Genomic DNA, 21,827 nt, shown 5'->3' on the forward strand with positions numbered 1-21,827 from the left:
CCCCATTTATGATTGTAATGTGTAACCTGGTTTGAGAATTTTTGTGTTAAAGGGATAGTGTTATATGCTTACAGCTTGAATATTAATCATTAATGTCCATCCTCCTCATTATTAGTTATATTTCCTCAGCATATTTTGTCTTAGGGAGCAGAGTTCATATCCTCTCATGTTGCAGAATAGGAATGGGTCTTGGGTGACATTTACACAATTTTTTTCTGTTGCTGTTGGACAGTTTTTGTGACATAATTGGGGCTAATTCGTTAGGCTCTTAATTTATCCTAAAGCTTTACCTTAAAGTGTTTGATGAGGAGTCTATGAAATAGCATCTATTTCTTATAAAAAAAAAAGTGGAAAAGTAGGGCTATTTAATTAAAGCATTACAGATAATAGTAAGAATGCTATTGAGACACGTTTGTATTAGGTAATTTAAAAATTTCCTTTGAATTGTCTCATTTTGAACATATCATGACTAGTGACATTTATAAATTGTATTTTCCACTGAGGACTAAATCACCGTTTGTGGGAATTATGGGGATACAATGGTAGTCATGCCTTTCATTGATCTGTAAGACTCTTACAAATTTTGAATTGGTTAGTATGTTGGCAGATACTTCTAGAGTCTTCCATTTGCTAAAGTGTGAAGGATGAAAAATGTGGGTTGAAAGACTTTGACTTTGGGACTCCCCAACATGCTTTATCAAATGCCTCTTCCCACGCTCCAGGCATTTTCAGACTTCACCTCATCCCAGTGTGTGTCTCAACTCTGTATATACCTGCTCGAGCCTTGGCAGGTGTGGTGTTCATTGCTAATGTCTGTTAAACAAAAAGTGGTCACTTTCGGGGTTTCTTGCCTTGTAATATGGGTCTTAAAAAACAACACCAAAACCCCAAACTAAACTAAACAAATAAGCCATTACAAGTCAAAGGAATGAGATATTAATTGACAGGAACAGAAGTTGCTCTTTTGGGTCAAAGGCCACTTTAATTCAATGGGCAGTCACCTCATCAGAGCTCCCTGTAATGATAGACCAAGGTATTTTGCAAGTGCTAATGTGACTCATTACATGATGTTTTTTTGACATTTGCACTCTGTTTCACAGCTGTGGGATGAGGTCTGTAATAGACCAGTTTCCTCATGAAAGGAACCTTTCCTGGTGTAGGTGAGCCTATCTGTTAAGAGATATAGCAATTTGTAAACGAGTGTGTCTAATGAATCCTTGTAACTTATAATGTTTCCAGAGACTATTGCCCTTAAAAAAGTCCCTGGAATATTGTTCATCTTTGTTAAAAAATTGTCTCATCAACAAATATTGATTGAGCTGCTAATATGTACTGTTTGACACTGATGAACAAAATAAACTCAACCCCTACTTTTATGTTGCTTTCATTCTAGCTAAACTCTCAAGCAAAAAGTAGAAATATCTCTTGATTAACAACCACATTTAAATAATAATTTTATGCCCTTAAATCAACTGAAACTATCATATATGATTGTAAACTCTGTGAGGTCAAGTATCTTATTTGATTTCTTTGTATATGTAAGGCATATAGCACATAGTAGTCACACATAGGCATTCAATAAATGCTTGTTGAATGAATAAATCATTCCAAATGCTGAGTTGTTGGGAATGAGTTTTTGAAATTATAAAGTGCTCTACAAATGAGATTATTTTTTCGTGATTAACTATATAACTGCTTAATGGTCAACCTACCTATCTAAATATTCTGTCAATTTGGATGATGGATAAAATATCTCCCCTAATAATTTGACTTACCAAATGTCTTGGGGTCAGTTAATTTGAGTCTATCTGTCAGATGAATCCTTAGAACAGTATTTCATTAGCAGTGTTTCCTTTTTAATGATTAAATGTTGGTTCTTTCTCACTTAAGTAACTACTAGACTACCTACTCTATGAAATAATATAAAACAATCTTAGGAACATGTAATAATACAAAGCATATTGACACATCCTCTGTTCACTTACAAGTATTACATGATGTCACCATTCATTAAAAAAAATACTACTAAACATTTTAAACGTTTTGGATCACTATCTTTTATTTTTCATCTCCAAGGTTTCTTTAACAACTATTAACCAGACAGAAAGTGGAGGTTGGTATAGCCTCCACAATTACAATCCCTTTCAGGTTACTGCAGGCAAATCCAAGTCAGATGGTGGTGTTGTAACACCACTCTTTTCCTTCAGACCTTTCCTATGCACACCATATTCTCTGTTTGTATATGTGCTATATTTGAGTGAACTGAGAGCAGTTTCATATCACAGATGCTGCTCTGCTCTGCACTTGTGCATGTGTTCACCAAGAAGGTTCTAGAAGACGGTGTCTCCCCTGGACTCTCCCACGGCTGTTGCCTCTTCAACCTCCTAAGCATTCTCACCCCCCACTTCCTCCAACGCAATCTAAGATAGCTTCTGCTTAAGAATTTTAAGATCCTATTCAGATGATTTTGAATTGTTTTCAAACTTAAAAGATAATTTAGAAGTGCAGACACCACTGACATTGGGTATCTGTCTTTCACTGCAGTCACATCTTTCAGTTAGTAATTTTTGTTTCAAGGAGAAACCAACATAACAACAACAACAACAAAACCAGGAGTGAAATAGAAAGACCCATCCAGAACAACACAGATTTACAAATGCTCCAACTTTCTTTTGAAGGGCTGGGGAAAATGGGATCAGTCTATCCATTGTCAGTTTGCATATCCATGGACTAAATATGTCCAACTTTTGTGAGGGGAAGAGGAAAATGAACAGGAGGAATGACAGTGGGGAAGGACTTCTTCCATGCATTCGATTATCTCTGTTTCCCACCAGAAGGCCACTTATATTAGTATATACCTCAGGCAAATACTACGCCTGAGAGGTGGGTTTTTACAAAGGCCCCTCTTCTTGGAATGTGCTTATCTTTAGGAACAATTCTTGTGATGCCCTGGATGTTTCTCCTGTCCCAACTTCTTTCATACTGAATATAGTTCTTCAGTCTTTTCAGTGACTTATGCGACTTTTAAATACACGGTCTGAAGTTTGGAACATTTATACCTTGTCATTGCAAAATAATCTTCTAAATTGCTCTCACATATTTACTTAGATACACAACAACCCGGCATTCCCAATGATGTGGTAAAACACCTTTACTTTTAATTAAAAATGAATCTGACTTTTCATTTGGCAGTTAGCATTTCCCCTCTCTTCCTGGCAGGTTCTTTTTTTCTTCTTTATTTTCTTTCTCTCTTTGCACATGTTGATCCTTTTGAAAAATGAATGTTTGCCAAATCTAGTCTGAGTTGGAAGGGAAGGTGGGGGGAGGGTAGATACGAGAAGTTCTGACCAAGAATGCTAGCAACTGATTTCCAGTCTAGATGTAGGCTCTGTGCCTGGTGAAGCAATTAAATTACAATTACACTGATTGATATTATAAATCAGACTTTGGGAAAATGAGTTTGGGGGACTTGTGACACCTAGACTCATTTTTATTTTTCTGTTGGATCTTAGGGAAAAAAATCAGCATGTGTGGAAGATAAGAATTGTTTCTTCCTCAAGGGTAACCAGTTTTTACTTGTAACTCTACACTGTGCTCTAGAGACAGGAAGCGAATTCATAACCTTGATAATTTCTTCTAAAATGTAGTGAGAAAAACTGTAGTATCCTTTATCTGGGATATGTTTAATAAATGCAGAGGAGAAATTTTTTTATCTCCAAGTAATTGATTTGGATCTGCACCAATGGCCAAAAAATTCTTAGTTTGGTTTGTATATGAAATCAACAGTTTCAAAAATTTTAGTGGTTTCAACCATTTCTTAATGAAATGGTATTCTTTCACCTCCTTTCAACCTGCCCTACTGCTATTCACGGGAGAGCGATGCTATAGAAGTATTCCATGTATGTCAGTATTTGGGTCTGCTACTGTGGTATCCTACCTGGCTATTAATAAAGTATTTTCAGTAGGGCAAATATTCAACAGCGTCATCAAGTTTGCAGTGAGTTTGTATAAGAAAAATTATGCAGACAATAAGATTCCACAAGCCCTTTCGGTATCTTGCCTTCACCAAAAAATTGTAGATTTATGAGAAATATGGCTTTGCTTTAGACACTCAGAGGAAATATTTAAAAAGAAATTAAATAAGAAACCGGGCACCTCTAGGTAGAGTAAAGGAAAAACATTAAAATTTCATAATAGTTTGAGAATTTGCTCGATAAATCTGCAACTGGTATCAGAATACTATCCCAGACAGTGAAAGTATTGTGAGCCCTAAGGTTAAGGGAGAGCTTGTAAGGAAAATTATAGCTGCACAGAAACGTTGTAGACTTCCAAATTTTAAAGGCATTAAACATTAAGGATAAACACCTACTTTGCTCATTTCCCTGGATTAAGTATGGTATTTTAGAAAGGTGTGCACTTTCCCCATTATACCCATCAGATTTTAAAAACACAAATTTCAATCTGCATGTAGTCATGAAGAATATTTGACTTGTGTTTATTTGCATGGGTCAAGGCAAATCAAAGTACTGAGTACAACTTATGGGAAATATCTGATTTGAAAGTCAGTTTACATTTCAACTGAAATGACTTGAAAGTTGAGAATCATGACACCATATCTTAGGCTATTTTTATTTCAAATGCACCGAGTTAACAAGAGAAATATGAATATACTTTTCTGCTTAAAATTTTGATGTTTAAAGATCATTATACCTGGGCTATCTCATCACTATTATGGAATTATTATAACTACTGCTTTGGGAGCTAGAATATATTTACTGGTGGTGAATTCTCTACTGTATTTTATTCTAAAGAGATCTGGCTGTCATAAACAAACAATAAATTAACCTCAATTTATGACACTTCCTTTTATTTTTCAAGAAGTAAGCTTTAATAACTTACAAAAACTAGAAATAACCTCAAATACAGAACGGAGACATCTCATGTTAATTCAGCCACAACCTGAGACTTAATATAGAAGTGTATTAAATGTGTACTATTAAAAGAAAGATCTGAAAGGGTCCTCTATAAAATTGGTGACCAAATTTCCAGTCTGCCACTTGAAAACTGGCTTTCCCCCCCAGAACTTATATGCTCCATGCATCACTGTGCTGTGTCAGATGCGTGCCTATAAAATTGCGAAAATGAAGTCTTTTCTGGTAGCAAAGGGGTTAAGTTCTTTTTGCTTTACCAGTTTCAAATTACAATGAGAAGCCTCTTCTTTCCCAGCAGGGTTGTGCTTACATTACTCTTTAGATCTCCCTTGAAGAGGGCTGGTATATTTGTGTCTGCTGGAGGTGGAATTAACAGTAAGAAGGAGAAAGAGAGTGAAGGGACTTTCAGCAAGGTTTGCAAGTAAATTCAGGAAAACACATTGACTTGAATAGTACAACCTTGAGTCTTGTTTTACACTAAGACGACACAAAAGATGTTAAAGTTATCACCAAGCTGCCGGACAAATATATATTCCAACACCAAGGTGCAGATCAGCATAGATCTGTGATTCAGAAATCAGGATTTGTCTTGGAAAGAGCTCAAGGGTTGAGAAGAACTCAAGAGCAAGTGAAGATCACTTTGGGAACTACATTTTATTAGAAGATCAACTTCCGTTCATTCAAATACCAAAGGCCTGATTATCATATATTGATATAGGAATGCATAGGTCATCTGATCAAATAATATTAGCCGTCTTCTGCTCCATCCATGCAGCAAAAACTCTTAACAACTGTGGATAACTGGAAATCTGAGTTTCAGCTTTCTCAGAAATAACTACTCTTGACATATTCCAATATATTGAAAATAGGGCAGGAAAATCAATGAGGATGTGTGTTCAGAAATGTCACTGTCATGAAGAATAGGTAAATTTGTTTTTCAGCTACTGGGGAAATATACCTCCTAAGAACTTAGATTTTTTTTTTTTTTTTTTTTTTTTTGGTAAGAGGACAAGAACGACTAAAAAATATCAACTTTTGCTTTTGGACAAAAATGCATCTGACTGTATTTTTACTTAGGGGTATTGTGGGTTTCCTCTGGAGCTGCTGGGTTCTAGTGGGTTCTGCGAAAGGAAGTTTGGGAGACAATCATGTTCACTCCAGTTTTATTTATAGAAGACTACGGAACCACGAAAGACGGGAAATACAGAGGGAAATTCTTTCTATCTTGGGTTTGCCTCACAGACCCAGACCATTTTCACCTGGAAAACAAGCTTCCTCTGCACCTCTCTTTATGCTGGACCTGTACAACGCCATGGCCAGTGAGGAGAACCCCGAGGAGCCGGAGTACTCTGTGAGGGCATCCCTGGCAGCAGAGACCAGGGGAGCCAGGAAGGGCTCCCCAGCCTCTCCCAATGGGTACCCTCGCCGCATCCAGTTGTCTCGAACGACTCCCTTGACCACCCAGAGTCCTCCTCTAGCCAGCCTACATGATGCCAACTTTCTGAATGATGCTGACATGGTCATGAGCTTTGTCAATTTAGGTATGTTGTTCGTTTATTTGTTAATCTATGTTATTGCAAAGTGGACGTTTTCCTAATGGTAAAGTAGCTGCCTGGTAGGTGGTCATGTTTATATAAAGTCATTTTCTATAACTCTTCTCTCCAGCTTCTGTTTCCTTTCTTTCATTGACATAAAATAAGATTTTGCCTTAGGCAACAAAGTCATATGTATATATATATATATACATATATTTTAATATAAAAAGCTAAAATTAAACACATGGTTTGGGTAAATTTGGGTCTTTTCACATCTTGTTAAAATTTCAACTTTGCTTAAATGTATGAATAAACAGGCAATAGTTTAAAAAAAGGAGAATTTATGAGGATAGCTAAGCTATGGGCAAAATAATAATCATAATAATAATAATGATGATGATGATGTAAGTATTTACAGATGGAAAAGTAAAAGCCAGATTCTGGACCATTTTTTTGGTTAGTAATTTAAAAGACATGTAAGTGTAATTTATATGCCACTTAAGAACTCTCATTTTAGTGAGGAAACTACTGTGAAAATATTGATGTGAAATTAATTAAGTTCAAATAATATTGTAAAAGATTACTATCAAAGACTTTCAGGGATAGATTCTGAAATTCTGTGAAAAATATTTTGGAAAAGAAGTTTCAATCTAACATTTTTTTAACCGTAATGATTAAAATATATTATACTTACTTGATTTTTTTCAGAGGCAAGATAAATGTAAAACATTCTATGATGCTTTACCTATACAAAACTTTCCTTGTCATTTAAGATAAAAAAATTTCAATTGAAAAATTCTTTAATTAGCTGTATGGTTAGCGAATAATTTAAAAAATTATGTTTTAGTGCTGATACTGACAATACCTAAAAAATTGATATTGACAATATCAAATGATAAGTTAGTGCCCAGTATTTCATCTTGCAATAATATTAAAGAGTCACCACTTTAAAATGATTTTATGGGGACTGTAATTTTCTTTAAATTTTTTGGTAGTGACTGAAGGTGAAAATTTACTGTCTTTAAACATTCAAAAAAAACCACATAGAGTGTATTTATTTTTGAAGACAAAACTTAATCAATAAATTTAATCAATTTTAATGTTAGAACTTTTAAAAGTTGATTTTAAAAGTGCAATCTGCTTGGACTTAAAATTGACATGTTTTATTGCACACTTAATTTAAAACTTCCTCAAATAATATCTCAAAAAATATTCTTTGAAAAGTCAGATAGCAACAAATCTTAATAACACATGATGCTTTTATAATATGTGTTGCTTAATATGCCCTGCTCATTTGCTCTGAGCAATCCTAGCAGGAAGGATAAGGTGCCTAATAAATCATATGTTTCACGTTACAGGAGACAAAGCTCTCATTATAAGTTTTAGTAAGTCATCATTGGTTGCCTTAATCGGGTGTCCTGGGGGCCTTTTCTTCTACATGTAATTAAAAGGTTCCTTTGGAACTTTTAAGCCATTAAGATATATCTTAATTCTAAATTAGTTTGATTGCTTTTTCTTCATGAGTGGCATGCAAATGTGACGCATGGTATGTTTGAATTTGTAGCAATTTCTCAAGCTTATTCAATAATTTAAGTTAGTTTTAATACTTTCATAGAAAAAATGCAATTTAGCATGATTTACATATTCATAAAATAAATCACTGAAAAAATCAGTTCAGGTCATCTAAAATCTGACAGGAAAGAATGTGTTATGTTTCGTACTTTATAAAACAATAGCTCAGTCATGAATCTTTTCTAATAATATATTAAAATTGAATACTTTGATCATTCACAAGAGAGTGTATTTGTTTTTTCAGAAAGGAATGAAGCATGATTTTTGAACCCGTGCACCATTGTTCTCTATAAATCTACATAGAATAAGAAAGCCAAAACCAATAATAAACAGTTTTATTCAAGGACTTTTAGGAACATTTTTATTGTTAAAGAATACTTATATTTTTAAATCAGTAGACTTTTGCTTATTTGTTTGGATTATAATAACAAAGCAGTTTATTAACTATACCATGAAATATAATTATTCATTTTACACTAGAGAAACAATACTGGATATAAGCTTCAGAAAATTTTTATTTATTTATTCTTATCATGCTTAACTTGCTGAGTAGTGATTCATCTTCAATAATAGACCGTATTTTTTTCTCCTTATTTAGTAATTCCAAATGAAATGTCTCACATGAAATTACTGACAAATTGATTGTGATACTAAGTGAGTTTTTCCTAGTAGTCTCTGAGGAAAATTGAACCACAGTTTTATTTTATTATCTTTAGACCATGCCTCCTAATATGTCCAAAGCTTATAGTCAATCACTACTTAGTAAAAAGCTTTAACTTCTGTATTTCTTCCATAATAAAATAGGTCAAAGTATACTTAGAAAGGGTAAGAGAGTAATATCATTATTAACAGTGTTAAGAATTTTAGTGCTTCTTACTGTAAAATTCATTAACCAATATTATCTGAAACTTTTTTCACTTTCTATAAGACTCAAGAGGATTTTATTCTATTTTTTTAGTATCTTAAAAGATATGTATATAGTGGAGATTGAGGGCAAATGATCAAATTAGCAAGAGGCAAGGGATTTGTATTGAGGAAGTCACCTGATATTTAAAAATGTGAAAAGAATCTGTTGACATTTCCCATAACAAGTTGAATTATATAAAATGGATCTAGTAGCATCCTTGTTATTAATGCCTGCCTGTGTCATTTTCAAGTCAAATAATGGATTTTCTACAATTATCTTGTCATTCAGAAAGACATTTTTTCCAACATAAGTTTTGCTCACCAAGAACAATTAAATTTAATTCAAACTCTGAATCAAATTTAACAAAATATCTATTTTTTAAAATTTCAGATGAGATTAGTTTTATGTTCATAAGCAAAAAGTAGAGTAGAATTTACTAGAAGAAAAAATAAAATGTGAATAAATTGCCTCAAGGCCAATGTAAACAACTAAAACCAAACACATTATTCTGACCTTTAAATTATTTTAGTGATTTGTTCACTTTGAAGAAACAAATATTAATTATTAATTGTGTGAAGAGAAACTTTCCGCCTTATTTTATTCATTATTCTTAGGCCAACTTTTGTCAGTCTCATAGTCTATAGCTTTTACAGATTGACTTCTCTGCTTTCTCCCTAAAACTAATGAATATCAGTGGAATTTTGCTTAGTCAATTCCACACTATTTAGTTAGTAACAAAAATATCTTTCTGGTAAATTTTTTCTTTTTCAAAAATGTTAAGTGTTAGTTTATATATCAAATACTTTTGCAAATGAAAAGAATGATTAGGTAAGTTGTTTGCAATATTTAAGCATATCTCTAGCTTACATACACAAGTAGTGTATTTCTAAGATCTTTTAGTTAGAAACCAATTTGATTACTTGGTGATCATAAAATTAAAATGACATAACATTGTAGATGTTTTAGAGGAAATTACAAAAATCAGTCAACATAGGAAATTCACTTTTGTATTTTTCTTTGTCTACATGTATTTCCCTGATAAAGAACTTCGGGTTTATTAATGGGCTTTGATCAGTTGGCTTGGAGTCAAATACTCAGATACAGTTCAAGAATGTATATTCATTCTCAAGCATAAAAATGTGATGCTTACATTTTTTCATATTTTATGACAACATATTTAACATGTTAAGGTATGAAATAGAAAAAAATGCTTAAACCCTTCTCCCCTACTTCCCCAAATCATTAAACTCCCTTGGTATTGGAAGAAAAAAAAAATGCTTATGCCCTCAGTTGACAGCTTTGAAAGACATCTTTGATATTTATTGTTGGTTTTGGCTGACTCAAGTGCCCAGTGGAGAGGAATTTATACACAGATCTACCTAAAGATGCCTATCTATGTAGTCTTTCCAACAGGGTTATTAACACTTGTGTAACATAAACGCACCTATAAACACACACACAAAATTTTTTTTTGAGGAAAGAGGGATGGGATGGAAGGAAAGATGATCTAAAACCATTACAGTACATATTCATGGATTATGCCTGGAATAAGAAAAGGTAATACTGGGTAAAACAATCATTCTTTACAACTTTTCACTTTTGAAGAGAAAAGAAGTTACTGAGGGTGGAGACCTTTTTCTCTCTTCTTCATCAACCCTTGGCATTCATGAACGCACCCCAGGGGGATTCTTGTTCATCTCTAAAGCTATGTCCTTGCTGATTGATGAGCATGGCTGCAGAGATAGTTATAATCATAGTTTAATTAGAAGTTTTTTGCACGTTTGAATGGTCACTCACAAATCGCTAGTTTTAGAAGTTTAATCAGAAGTCATGGCTGGAGAGAAGAAGGTATGAAAACACACTGTAGAAGGGCTTGGGGCTGCTCACCCACCATCTCCAGCTCCTTCCCTTTCACTCTTCCATTTTTGCAATATCACCTCTCTCCTCCCCACCTCCTGCCCCTCCCATTTGTTGGCCTTTCTTCTGTAGTTCTAGGGCCTCTCCAACTTCAGGCTTTCTTGGCATCCCTCTCCTGACTGCCCCCACCCTTCCTGGGGTCTGCCTTTGGTCCTTGTTTCTTCGTGGCTGAAGGCTTAGATGAGCTGAAAATCAATTCGTCACAGCTCCATCATTGAGGTACAGTCTCCTGTTTTCTCTCTGTTGAGAAGGAAAAGGTTATGATGGGCCCATTGCAGCCTCCACCCATCAGGAGAAAAGCTCCCCAGGGCATCAGAACCTCTCTGGCTGTTGCATCCCCTTTAACTGTTTCTCTACCATCCCTTTCATCTTCGCCTCCTCACCTCTCCCCGAGGATCCCATGGACTGAATTTAATTGTTTTTGCCATTCCTATTTTATAACAGTATTAAAATTTAAAAGGGGAAATTCAAGGGCAAGTTAAAAAAAAAAGGGAAAAACGCACCACTGAACAAAAATAACGCTCATCAAAAATGCGATCCGTTTTTGGTTTATAAAACCCATTGGCTAATAGAATTTTTATGGAATACTCATGGCACGTCTGTAAAGAAATGAGGATTTCCTTTTTTAAGTTGAAGAGAGATGTTGAGAGAGCATAAAGAGATCAAGAGTAACGGTTGGAGACAGAGAACAATGAGGATGAGATGGAGAGAGAATAAGTATTTTTTAAAGCCCTGGAAAGGAGGAAAACGAATGGAATGAGTGTTAGGGGCCGTCTCTGGGCCTCGCAGGTGGAGGCTGCGGGGAAACCCTCTGTCTACCTCATCGTGACACTGCTGCTAGTACCACATCCCCAGCCACATCGGCTCCAGGGGGAAATCCTTTCATCCTTCCAGACTGAAACACCGAAGCGGGGCAAAGAGAGGGGGCGCTCTCAGTGTGTGTGTACAAGGAGCACACAGACGGGCTACTCACATTTACAGTCATAAATAATGTGGTAACTCAGCTTGAAAAATCCATAGGTTAAAGGAAGAGGCTTCCCTGATGCAGAGAGGGGCTGAGATCAGAGGAGCCACTGAAAGGGTGGGAGGAAAACAATGCATCCCTTGTTCTAGGGAATATTTATGAGTGCTTCTTTGCACCTTCAGTTCATATTTTATTGCCTGGGCTGTGGGGTTTCCCCATTTGCTCATCTCTTAAAATAATACCCTTGGCTAAGATATCCTTTAAAATACACCAGTCAGCCCTGACAACTGGCTCATTTATTTGGGGGGAGAAGGAAGCTGTTGTGATGTTGATGTCTAACGGGAATGTTTAAGATCCAGTCATGGAGCTTAAAATTATGACAGTGTGATAAAAATCATAGTGGGAGTATTCACCTGCCTTTTTTGGAGATGTTTACAAGAATCTACGTAACCAAGTAGTAACCCCAGGTTTGTACGAGTCTTATCTAAATGGCTGTGATAAAATGATAATCTAATAAGGTAGAAAGAAAATCTATTAAAGTGTACAATGTTTAAAATGAGCAAAAAAAAGTCATTTGTAGATTTGTAAGAAGGTTCTTTAGTGGTGTTGGGAGAAAGGGAAATAACAACAAACCTTCATAACCAAAGAAAGTACATATCTACACTTGGAAGGCAGTGAATTACATACACATTATACAAAACGTAGAAACCCAGACCTTGTGTAATGTTAAATTGTTTGATCGATATAGAAATGAAACAAAGGTTTAATTATTTTATAATTATCTTATAATTTCTAAGATGATGAAGATCCCTGCCTTTATGACGATGTGTCTTTTCATTTTACTTTTCATAAACAATGGAGTCTTGGGGCTTGCCTTACAAAAACAACCCTGCATTTTAGAAATAAATACATCTAATTACATTATCTCTTACATATTGTGTTTATTTAACTTCTTTTTGGAAGTAAATAACAATTTTATTGTTCTTGTGGTTTAACAGCTTTCTTGAAGTTGTTTGCAATAAAGAAAATAGTTTAAAGAGGTTAGATGCAAATCTCACTTAGATTTTATGCAGGCCTATGAAACATGTCAACATCAAAAGATTTATTAACATTTACAGACCCCTTCAGCTATGCTGTCCTGATATGAGAAATTCAATATTATTTGTTGTACACAGATTTCCTGTCCTCAGTGAAACTTTGCTATTAGCCTTCCTATAGAGGGAGAGGCAGTCTATTTTCAGAATTCTGAGTCCATGGCATATTACTGCTCAAACGGCTTTAAGATTTAATTATAAATGAAACCTAATTGCAGTGTAGCATAGAAGAAGCCAGCCTGCCTGGATTAGGATTCCATAGCCTACACTTTCTTGCAGGGTGACCTTGGGCAAATTACAAATTTGTAATTTGGGCAAATGTGTCTCTCATTCCTTGCTTAAGAAGGGCTGATGATAATAATACCATCTTCCTCCTTGGGTACTGAGAGGATTAAATGAGTTAATCACATACAATTTTAAGAAGAGTATTTGGAACCTAGTGAGACCTCTCGAAATGGCTGTTATTGTTATTGTTACTGGAATTTCATTTGTAGCCAACATCTGTACCACATTTGCACGAGCAGCTAAGTAATTCATGGAGCCCAAAGTAAAATGGAAATGTGGGGCCACTTGTTTAAGAGTTATCAGGAATTCCAAGATGGTGGCAGCAGGGTATTAGACCCGATGCGGGACCCTCCTGAGTACATATTTGATGACATGTTACACTAGCAGGAATCAAGCCCTATTCATCCTTTTCTTATCCTCAGTGGAAAGAGACAATATGCACAAAGTGCATCATTTGAGGAGAGTTTAATTAATGTTATAATATTTCTAATGTTGTAGGTGGGGCTTTCTGGAAAAACTGGAGATAATGCAGAACGTGGAAAAGCAGGGGAGCCTTCTTTCATGACTCCTAGGATGGGACGAGAGCAGAAACAGTTACCAGAAGTCTTAGAGGAGGACTGTAGAGGGAAGGCACCCTGATGGGAACAGTGGCCTTTGTGAGAGCGATGCCAGGCAACCAACCCCAATGGACTCAGCAGGGAGGGAGGTCAAGCAGTAAATACCCAGACCTTACTTTTCCGCTGTCTTTCCCATTGGCTGATCTTCACTGAAAGCCAAGGGCCGTGGAGCCCATTGGATCAGCTCACAAAAAGTCAGCCTCTCCATGTAGAGAGCTGAGCAGAGAAACAGGGAGAGTGTATATTGAGGCATCAACTGAAGATATTGGGGACAAATGGATAGATGCATACTGAGTGTTTAGTCAACAAGAGTTCTAGAATCACTTCAATTTCAGTGCAAGTTACTGATAGGTATGTTAATCCTTGTCCTGGTCAATTTATTGCAAAATTTAAGAGATAATCATAATATAGTGTGAGAACTAATTCTGTCACAAGTTGGTGAAGTGGCAAAAACAGGCATGGCATGCTGAAAAAAAATTCTTAATTGTATCTGGATCAGTAATTTCACATGATATATTAAAACTGTTTTAGAGAAAACTTAAATTAGAGACAAAACCCACAATACAAACAGCAGACTACCATTGTCAATCACAAAACTCCGTAGAGAAAGCACTAGAATATACGCAGATTCGTAGGGCAAATATAAAGGGCAATATGTGTTTTCAATCTCTAGGCCTGTTGATTCTCAATTCTATGTCATTCTTCCTGAAAGGACCCGTGACTGTGTGTTAAAGTTTTGTGAATTCTGAGTGGAACCATATAAAATTCTCCACAGTGCATGTTGCAGGTAAAAATCATTTCAGGAGGAGGCAAATTCAGATGATTGTCTTTCTTCTTTGTACCTTTCCTCTCCCCTAGCAGAGTTCCTGTGACTCACAGATGTGGAATTTCATGGGGGAGCAGGTGTGTCTGCTGTTTAGTTCTCATAAATAACCAACCTCTAAGTCTCGAGGCCAGAGCCATTCCCCTACCCTTTAATCCCAGAGCAGCTTTGAGTAGAACAGCTTCTTTCCAGTATAAACTCTGTTCCCCTTCAAAGCTTTGAAGGATGGAAATTTTAGCCTGCTTTTGCTTCTATAATTATCAAAAGCAGAGGAAGGGTGAGTTGGACTTGGAAATGATGTAGGCTCCTCTGCAAATAACTTTGATGCAGACATTGAAGACTCATTTAGTGAGGAAGAGGTGAAGGTCATCAATTCTATAAGTCTTATGGTTAATATTTTGTAGATGTTTTCTTTGCTCAAAGTGAGGAGGGGTTATTTGGTTCTCTAACCCTCTCAGGAGGGTTTAAGTGTAAAGGTTTTGGAGTCACACTGGTTCGAATATCAGCTTTGCATTAACACCTGCATATCTTTGAACAAACTAGTTCACTTCGTGGGACTGTTCCCTCATCTGTAAAGTGGAGATCATAATACAGAATTGTAGTTAGGACTTAATAAGGCAAGGGTATAGGTCTTTGAGCCGACATGAGCAAAGGATGCAATTAACGATCCCTATTGCTATTATAACTCCTTCTACTAGAAGAAGATCCATGCTGTTCTAATGTTTGAGTTGGTATTCTACGCCCAGTCCACCAGACATTGTCAGATAATTTTCTATCTGAAACTGTGGAACATTATGCACATGACTTTTGCTCCATCCAAAAGAAAATGAACTTGAATTTCAGGGACTCTGTCTTCAAATTGGTCAGTTGATGGGCTCTCCTCCCTCCTTGGGGTGTCCAAGGAACGGTCAGTCCACGACCGAGATTTTGGGTAACTGTGGGGCTTCCCTGTGATCACCTGAAGGCAACACTTTCTGTGAGTTGCTGTTGAAAGGTGCTTTTCAATTACTTTTGGTCCCTTTCCTAGAATGAACCCGACATTCTACTTTAGTTCCAGATATTACCTGTACCATTTCCTTGCTTGTTATGGAGAAGGGGAAACTAATGGCAGGCCAAAGTAATAATATAGAATTAGAAAACATGTGGTGGTGAAGGCTGGGCAATCTCTAAAAGACCCTTTTGAAAGACAGGAAGAAAAAATCTTGAGTTCGAAAGCTTATTTTCAGAAGCCAACTTGTGGTTTTTTTTTAGTTTTAATTTTGCAAAACGTTGATTCATGATGAAAATATCGGTGAATAAACTCCTGAACTCTAAAAGAGGAAAGCCACTCTGTTCAAATAATCATTCAATCCTGGCACTGTTAGTGTTGTCTGTTAATCAGATCATGTTTGAATTTATGATTTTCTAATTTGTAGCTGTTCTCATTACTATTTGTATTATTATCATTTTGTTTCTATTTCAAACAATTCAGCCTTAAGCATTTTGACTTTCCTGGACTATTTCTTTGGGTTTTTCTTTTTTTTTTTTTCAGATGACAGTCAGATGCTTTTATTAATTTTCCTGAATTATTTCTTGTTATAATATTTTAAAGCAGGATGGGAATTTATGAGTTTTATCCAAAAAGTCACACAGAAGGCCATGCATGAACTGTGGACCTCTTCTGATTACAGTATCCATATTGTAAAGTCATCACACAGACTTATGATATTTCCTAATACGTTGAGTGGGAAAATATGGATTTATTGTTTTTTCATTATTTGATAACATGCTAAAGATAAGTCATTACGATGCTCTTTGCTAAAGTTTTCATTGTGGTGAGTGACATTTTACACTAAAATATGGATTCCAAAATTTATTGGCATGTTCAAATCAACAATTAAGATTTTTTTGTTCCATACTGACATATCAAAAACAGTTAGCATTTTACAGTTATTTACTTGGCGGAAGAATTTATCAGAATTAAGCAAGCTGTTTATCATTGTTTTTTTGTGTGTGTATGTGATACATTTAAAGTATATGACATTGTCACATAATTTTAAATGATAGTATAGTTGTAGCAACAATGACAACAATTAAATATAATTCCTGTGCCGGGAACTGGACTAAGTGATTTACATGCATTATTTTAGTTAATCTGTGTCTCAGTTTTATGGGTAAATATTTTTCTGTTCCCATTTATTGGTGTGAAAATTGAGACTCATCAGAGGTTAAATAACTAACAAAGATCACCAACCTGGTAAATGGCAGAATCAGTACTGGGACCACGATCTGTCTGGCTATTTGTTCTTTGTCACTATTCTTTAGCTAGGTAACCTACTTTTGAAATATATAGACAGCAGTGCAACTTCTAACAACAATAATCACAATAATCATCGTTTTCACTTTTGTACATCACTTTAGCATCCAGCACTTAGGAAAGTGGATATGACCCCACAATACACATCTGTGGGCACTGGAGATCTGAGTGGTCATTCATTCAGTCATTGGGCAAATGGAACTGACTACCTACTATTGGGTCAGGCACTGTGGAAAGACTCTGCCTATCCCACTGCCAAGATCACAGGGCAAGAGGAGCCAGGTCCAGGCCCAGAGTCCCCGATTCTTGTGCCAGGATTCTTTTGCTCAATGTCACCAACTTTCAAGAAATCACACAAAAATTCCAGCACCAAGTAAAAAGAAAGCACTAACAAACATTATCTAAAAGAATGTATTGCTTTGTTGTTGAAACAACCAGATAGAATTAAGCTATTGTGTGCAGAGAAAATAGTTTTCAAACCTAAATTACTTTAAAGACAATTTAAAAAAAAAAAAAGCTTCTTACCAGCAAACAGAACCTAAGGAAACCTGTTAGTCCAAAAAGCATAAGGCAGAGGTAGAACCAATCTTCAGCAAAGCTTAGGGACTCTGAAACCTTCTGTGTAATGGGTAGAACTTTAGCAATAGGAGATATATCCCTTAAAACCACTAGGTGATTTTAGGGGGAAATATCTCAAAGGAAGGTTCACATTTTACACTGCATGCTCACTGCACGTTCCAGACCTAAGTGTGGCTTAAACATTCATTATTTATTTGTGCTGTACTTAGGAAATAGGGGTAAAGGTCATACAGTTTTTCAACTTTAAGTTATTTGATCTGTCTAAATCTTGACCCCAGACCCTAACTTACTTCTTCATTTGTGTGCTAACAAGCTTGTGTTCAGTGTCTCCTTTGTCACTGTACACACTGCACGTGATGTGGATTCAGGACATAATGAGTCATTGAAGACACATTTTACCATGTAGGGAATAACAGAGAATTCCAAGAATTGGTATACAGACCTCTTGGATACATGTCTTTGAATCTACTCAGGATCCTGAGCATTAGACCATTATTACTTCAACTTGATTGTTGAGAAACACTGACAAATATTTTACCACTGTTTTACTCTTTACCAACAATCTGTTGTGATCATGAAATGAACTTATACAGCAAAATGTGGATCTAAGTCTCCTGGGGCGCCATGCCCCCGACTGGTGTTTACCTGTGAGTTCATATCAACAAACACCAGATCATCAAAATGAAATAATAAAAGAAGCCCTTAAGATTTATAATGATTTCTGCTCTACTGAAATTCACTGTCTTCCACAGCTAACACTTATTTGGTGCTTATAAATTATCAGACAGAGTGCTAATAGCATTTCAAGTGCTAACATTTAATTCCCACAAAATTACCCTATTTTACAGATGAGGAAACTGAGACCCAGAGATGTTAAGGCATTGGTCCGAAGTACTACATCTTGTAAGAGGAGGAACTGGATTCAGAATCTAAGCTGCTCCCTGCTGTACTGTGTTGCCTTTGTAGATGCTGTTGGGAAGACTGTTGGTTGGGACATGGTTTGAATTCTATCAAGTTCTATATATTTTTCCAACATTTCCCATATTGGATTTGGAATATTTTTACTTCATTAGTAATGCTTTACGTTTTAGGGAAAAAAAATTTCTAGTGATGAATTTACCAAGAGTGTTATCCCTGGAGTTGGGCTCCTCCAGGCCTTCTTCTGAACTGGGATGCTTTGGCCTTCTGAAGGAGGCAAATCCTCATAATACTCACAAGGCAGAGGGAGGCAAGTATTTTGAAGACACCGGTGATACTGACCTTTGTGCCATGCAACCATCTGGCCAGTAATGAGGAATGGAAAGGGGATTTGTGTTGATTCCCACCTTCAAAAGACAGACTTGGGATGAACAGGAGTAATGTTTGGCAAACTAGAAAAGAGGTAGAATTTCAAAGTTGCAAACAGTAATGGGCCTCAAAAACAATGGTTGGAGGTTGGAATAAATAACCGTGAGTTCATTTGGCTGCTGGAAAACTACCAAAATTCTGGCCAGTGTAGAAGGACACATAACAGGGCTGCCCTGCACCTAAGGATGAGTGCCTTGTCACAGCTTTTCTGACCTAATCCTGGACTGGCCAGTGAATGTCATGACATACCTACTAGACTAGAAGTTTGGGCTACAGGACCATCTAAACCTACGAGTGAGGAAGTTCCTGCTGTTGCAGATGGGAACTCTGGCAGCTAGCCTCTGCTCCATCCTGCTAGTTGTGGCTGAAGTCTCCTCTGTATGCTATATAACACTGAACACTCCACACTGAATGCATATCTCTTGATCTGTAGCAGCTACAGCCCTAATCTCTTGCACGTGTAAAGTGAGTGCCTTTCACATAACTCACTCATTGCCCCTATATCACACTGAAGTTAAATCTGTTATTTCTGCTCCTCATGTATTTTATAAATTAAAAGCTAAGACCGTGGGATAATTAATTTTTTTTCCAAGAGAAAGTATTTCTAGGATGAAGTGTCTGAGGGCAGCTGCCCTCAGTTTCAGCTGCCCTCAACCTCAATACCAAGCCAAGAAATCAAAAAAGGACTTGTAAAAAGCAGGGATGAGTGTTCATGTATCAACTCTTACCAAAATGCCTGAGGACTAATTTCTGCTTTGAAAAGCAAGTCAAGCAGTAGCTGCAGAGCAAAGATGAGCATCTAAGATGGCACCTGTTTCTTTTTAAAAATTCTGTTTTCTTTCTCTCTCTTCCTCCCTTTACCTAACTGCTCCGACCCAATCAACCCATGGCCTGATTGTAATGTAAGGGGAAGTGTGAACGATCTCAATATCTGACTTCTAAAAACTTAGACTGAGATGTACTTAGAAGGTCTGAAGATAAAATTATTGTTTATGAATGGATACAAAATCCTATTTAATTTTAATTCCACTAACTTCATTGACATATAATAACTCAAGCCCATGCTGAATCATGATTGTTTAAATTTCTTGGCCACTTTCAATCACTGACTCCTTTTAATCAGAATTCTTAGTATTTGTAAGGGGATTTCATTGAAAGCATTTCAAGTCCTTCTAGGGAGTGAATCTGAAATTTTATAGTCAAATAAATTTGAAGGATGCTGAGAAACAGTAATTAAATAAGGTTTGATATTTCCAAGAGGAGACTTCTCAGTTTCTTTATTACGCTAATGGGCATGGTGAATCTCTGCAAGGAGGATGTGGGTTATAGGGTTTCCTGTGCACATTGGACTCTGGAACTCTTCTGACAGAGCACCATGGGTACCTGGGGTTACAGGGAACTCACTCTGACAAAAGCTCTTCCACGTGGAAATCCTATTATATAAAAGCCATTTTGGAAATACGGCAAGCAGAGCATTATGATAAGCTAATTTGCTGACACCATGGCCACTTTATTTCCAAAATTAAAAAGAAGCAGGGGCTTCCCTGGTGGCGCAGTGGTTGAGAATCTGCCTGCTAATGCAGGGGACACGGGTTCGAGCCCTGGTCTGGGAAGATCCCACATGCCGCGGAGCAGCTAGGCCCTTAAGCCACAGCTACTGAGCCTGCGCGTCTGGAGGCTGTGCTCCACAACAAGAGAGGCCACGATAGTGAGAGGCCCACGCACCGCGATGAAGAGTGGCCCCTGCTCGCCGCAACTAGAGAAAGCCCTCGCACAGAAACGAAGAACCAACATAGCAATCAATCAATCAATCAATCAATCTTTAAAAAAAAAAAGAAGCAGGGAATAAAGACTCAGACGTAGAGAACGGACTTGAGGACACGGAGGGGAAGGGGAAGCTCGGACAAAGTGAGAGAGTAGCATTGACATATATACACTACTAAATGTAAAATGGATGGCTAGTGGGAAGCTGCTGCATAGCACAGGGAGATCAGCACAATGCTTTGTGACAACCTAGAGGGGTGGGATAGGGAGGGTGGGAGGGAGGCTCAAGAGGGAGGGGATATGGGGATATGGGGATATATGTATACATATAGCTGATTCGCTTTGTTATACAACAGAAACTAACACAACATTGTAAAGCAATTATACTCCAATAAAGATATTTTTAAAAAAAGAAATTAAAAAAAAAGAAAAAAATCCATGACATTAAGAAAAACTAAAGAGGAACAATTGAAATTATTTTTGATAATATATTTTCCTTAATCCAATATATCCAAATGTTACTGTTTCAATATGTACTCAATATAAAAAAGTTAATGAGATATTTAAAAAAAAAGGAAAAAGTTTAAATTCTATTATCTAGAATGACCATTGTTTATATTTTTATGTATTTCTTTCCATACTTTTCAAACATACATTTTTCATAGACTTGAGCAATGTTTATGCAATGTTGTACCCTTAGTTTATTCTTGATTTTTTAGTATATGACTTTTCTCATTTCTTTGCGTGCTCTTTATGGGCATATTTTTAATGACAGTAATATTTCAGCTGAAAAATTCATTTGTGTAAACATTCTTTTATAGTTGGGCATGTAATTTTTCCAGTTTTTACTATTATATATTCTATTGCAATGGATATCTCTCTATATATAAGTGTTCATAAACATTTTAAACAATTTCTGATCATTTTTCTTAGAGTCTGTTCTTAAAAAGTGAATTATTAGAAAAAAGATATGATTGTCTTTTAAATCTCCTGAAAAATATTACTAAATTTTTTTCCAGTAAACTTCTTTCAATTACTATTTGCACCAACAGTAAATGCTAGAACTATTTTATCATACTGAAACCTATATTAAATCTAACATATTTACATTCTTGATAATCTTAAACATCTTTTTTTGAATTTGTATTTCTTCCAAGATCGATTCTTTTATATATCTATTGGCCATTTATATCGTC

The 21,827-nt window shown here is 36.1% G+C and overlaps 1 protein-coding gene across 1 annotated transcript in view; it reads left to right on the forward strand.

The window, feature by feature from the left end:
* The first annotated feature begins 231 nt into the window (after nucleotides 1–231).
* BMP5 (bone morphogenetic protein 5) overlaps nucleotides 232–21,827 on the forward strand; it is a 123,684-nt gene continuing 102,088 nt past the window's right edge. The window contains exon 1 of the mRNA XM_082347214.1: nucleotides 232–6,472. Coding sequence (XP_082203340.1) covers nucleotides 5,983–6,472 — 490 coding nt within the window. The 5' untranslated portion in view covers nucleotides 232–5,982. The remainder of the gene's footprint in view (nucleotides 6,473–21,827) is intronic.

The sequence above is a fragment of the Balaenoptera borealis genome (assembly GCF_965194805.1).
Source record: "Balaenoptera borealis genome assembly, chromosome: 12".
In the NCBI taxonomy this organism is placed as follows: Eukaryota; Metazoa; Chordata; class Mammalia; order Artiodactyla; family Balaenopteridae; genus Balaenoptera; species Balaenoptera borealis.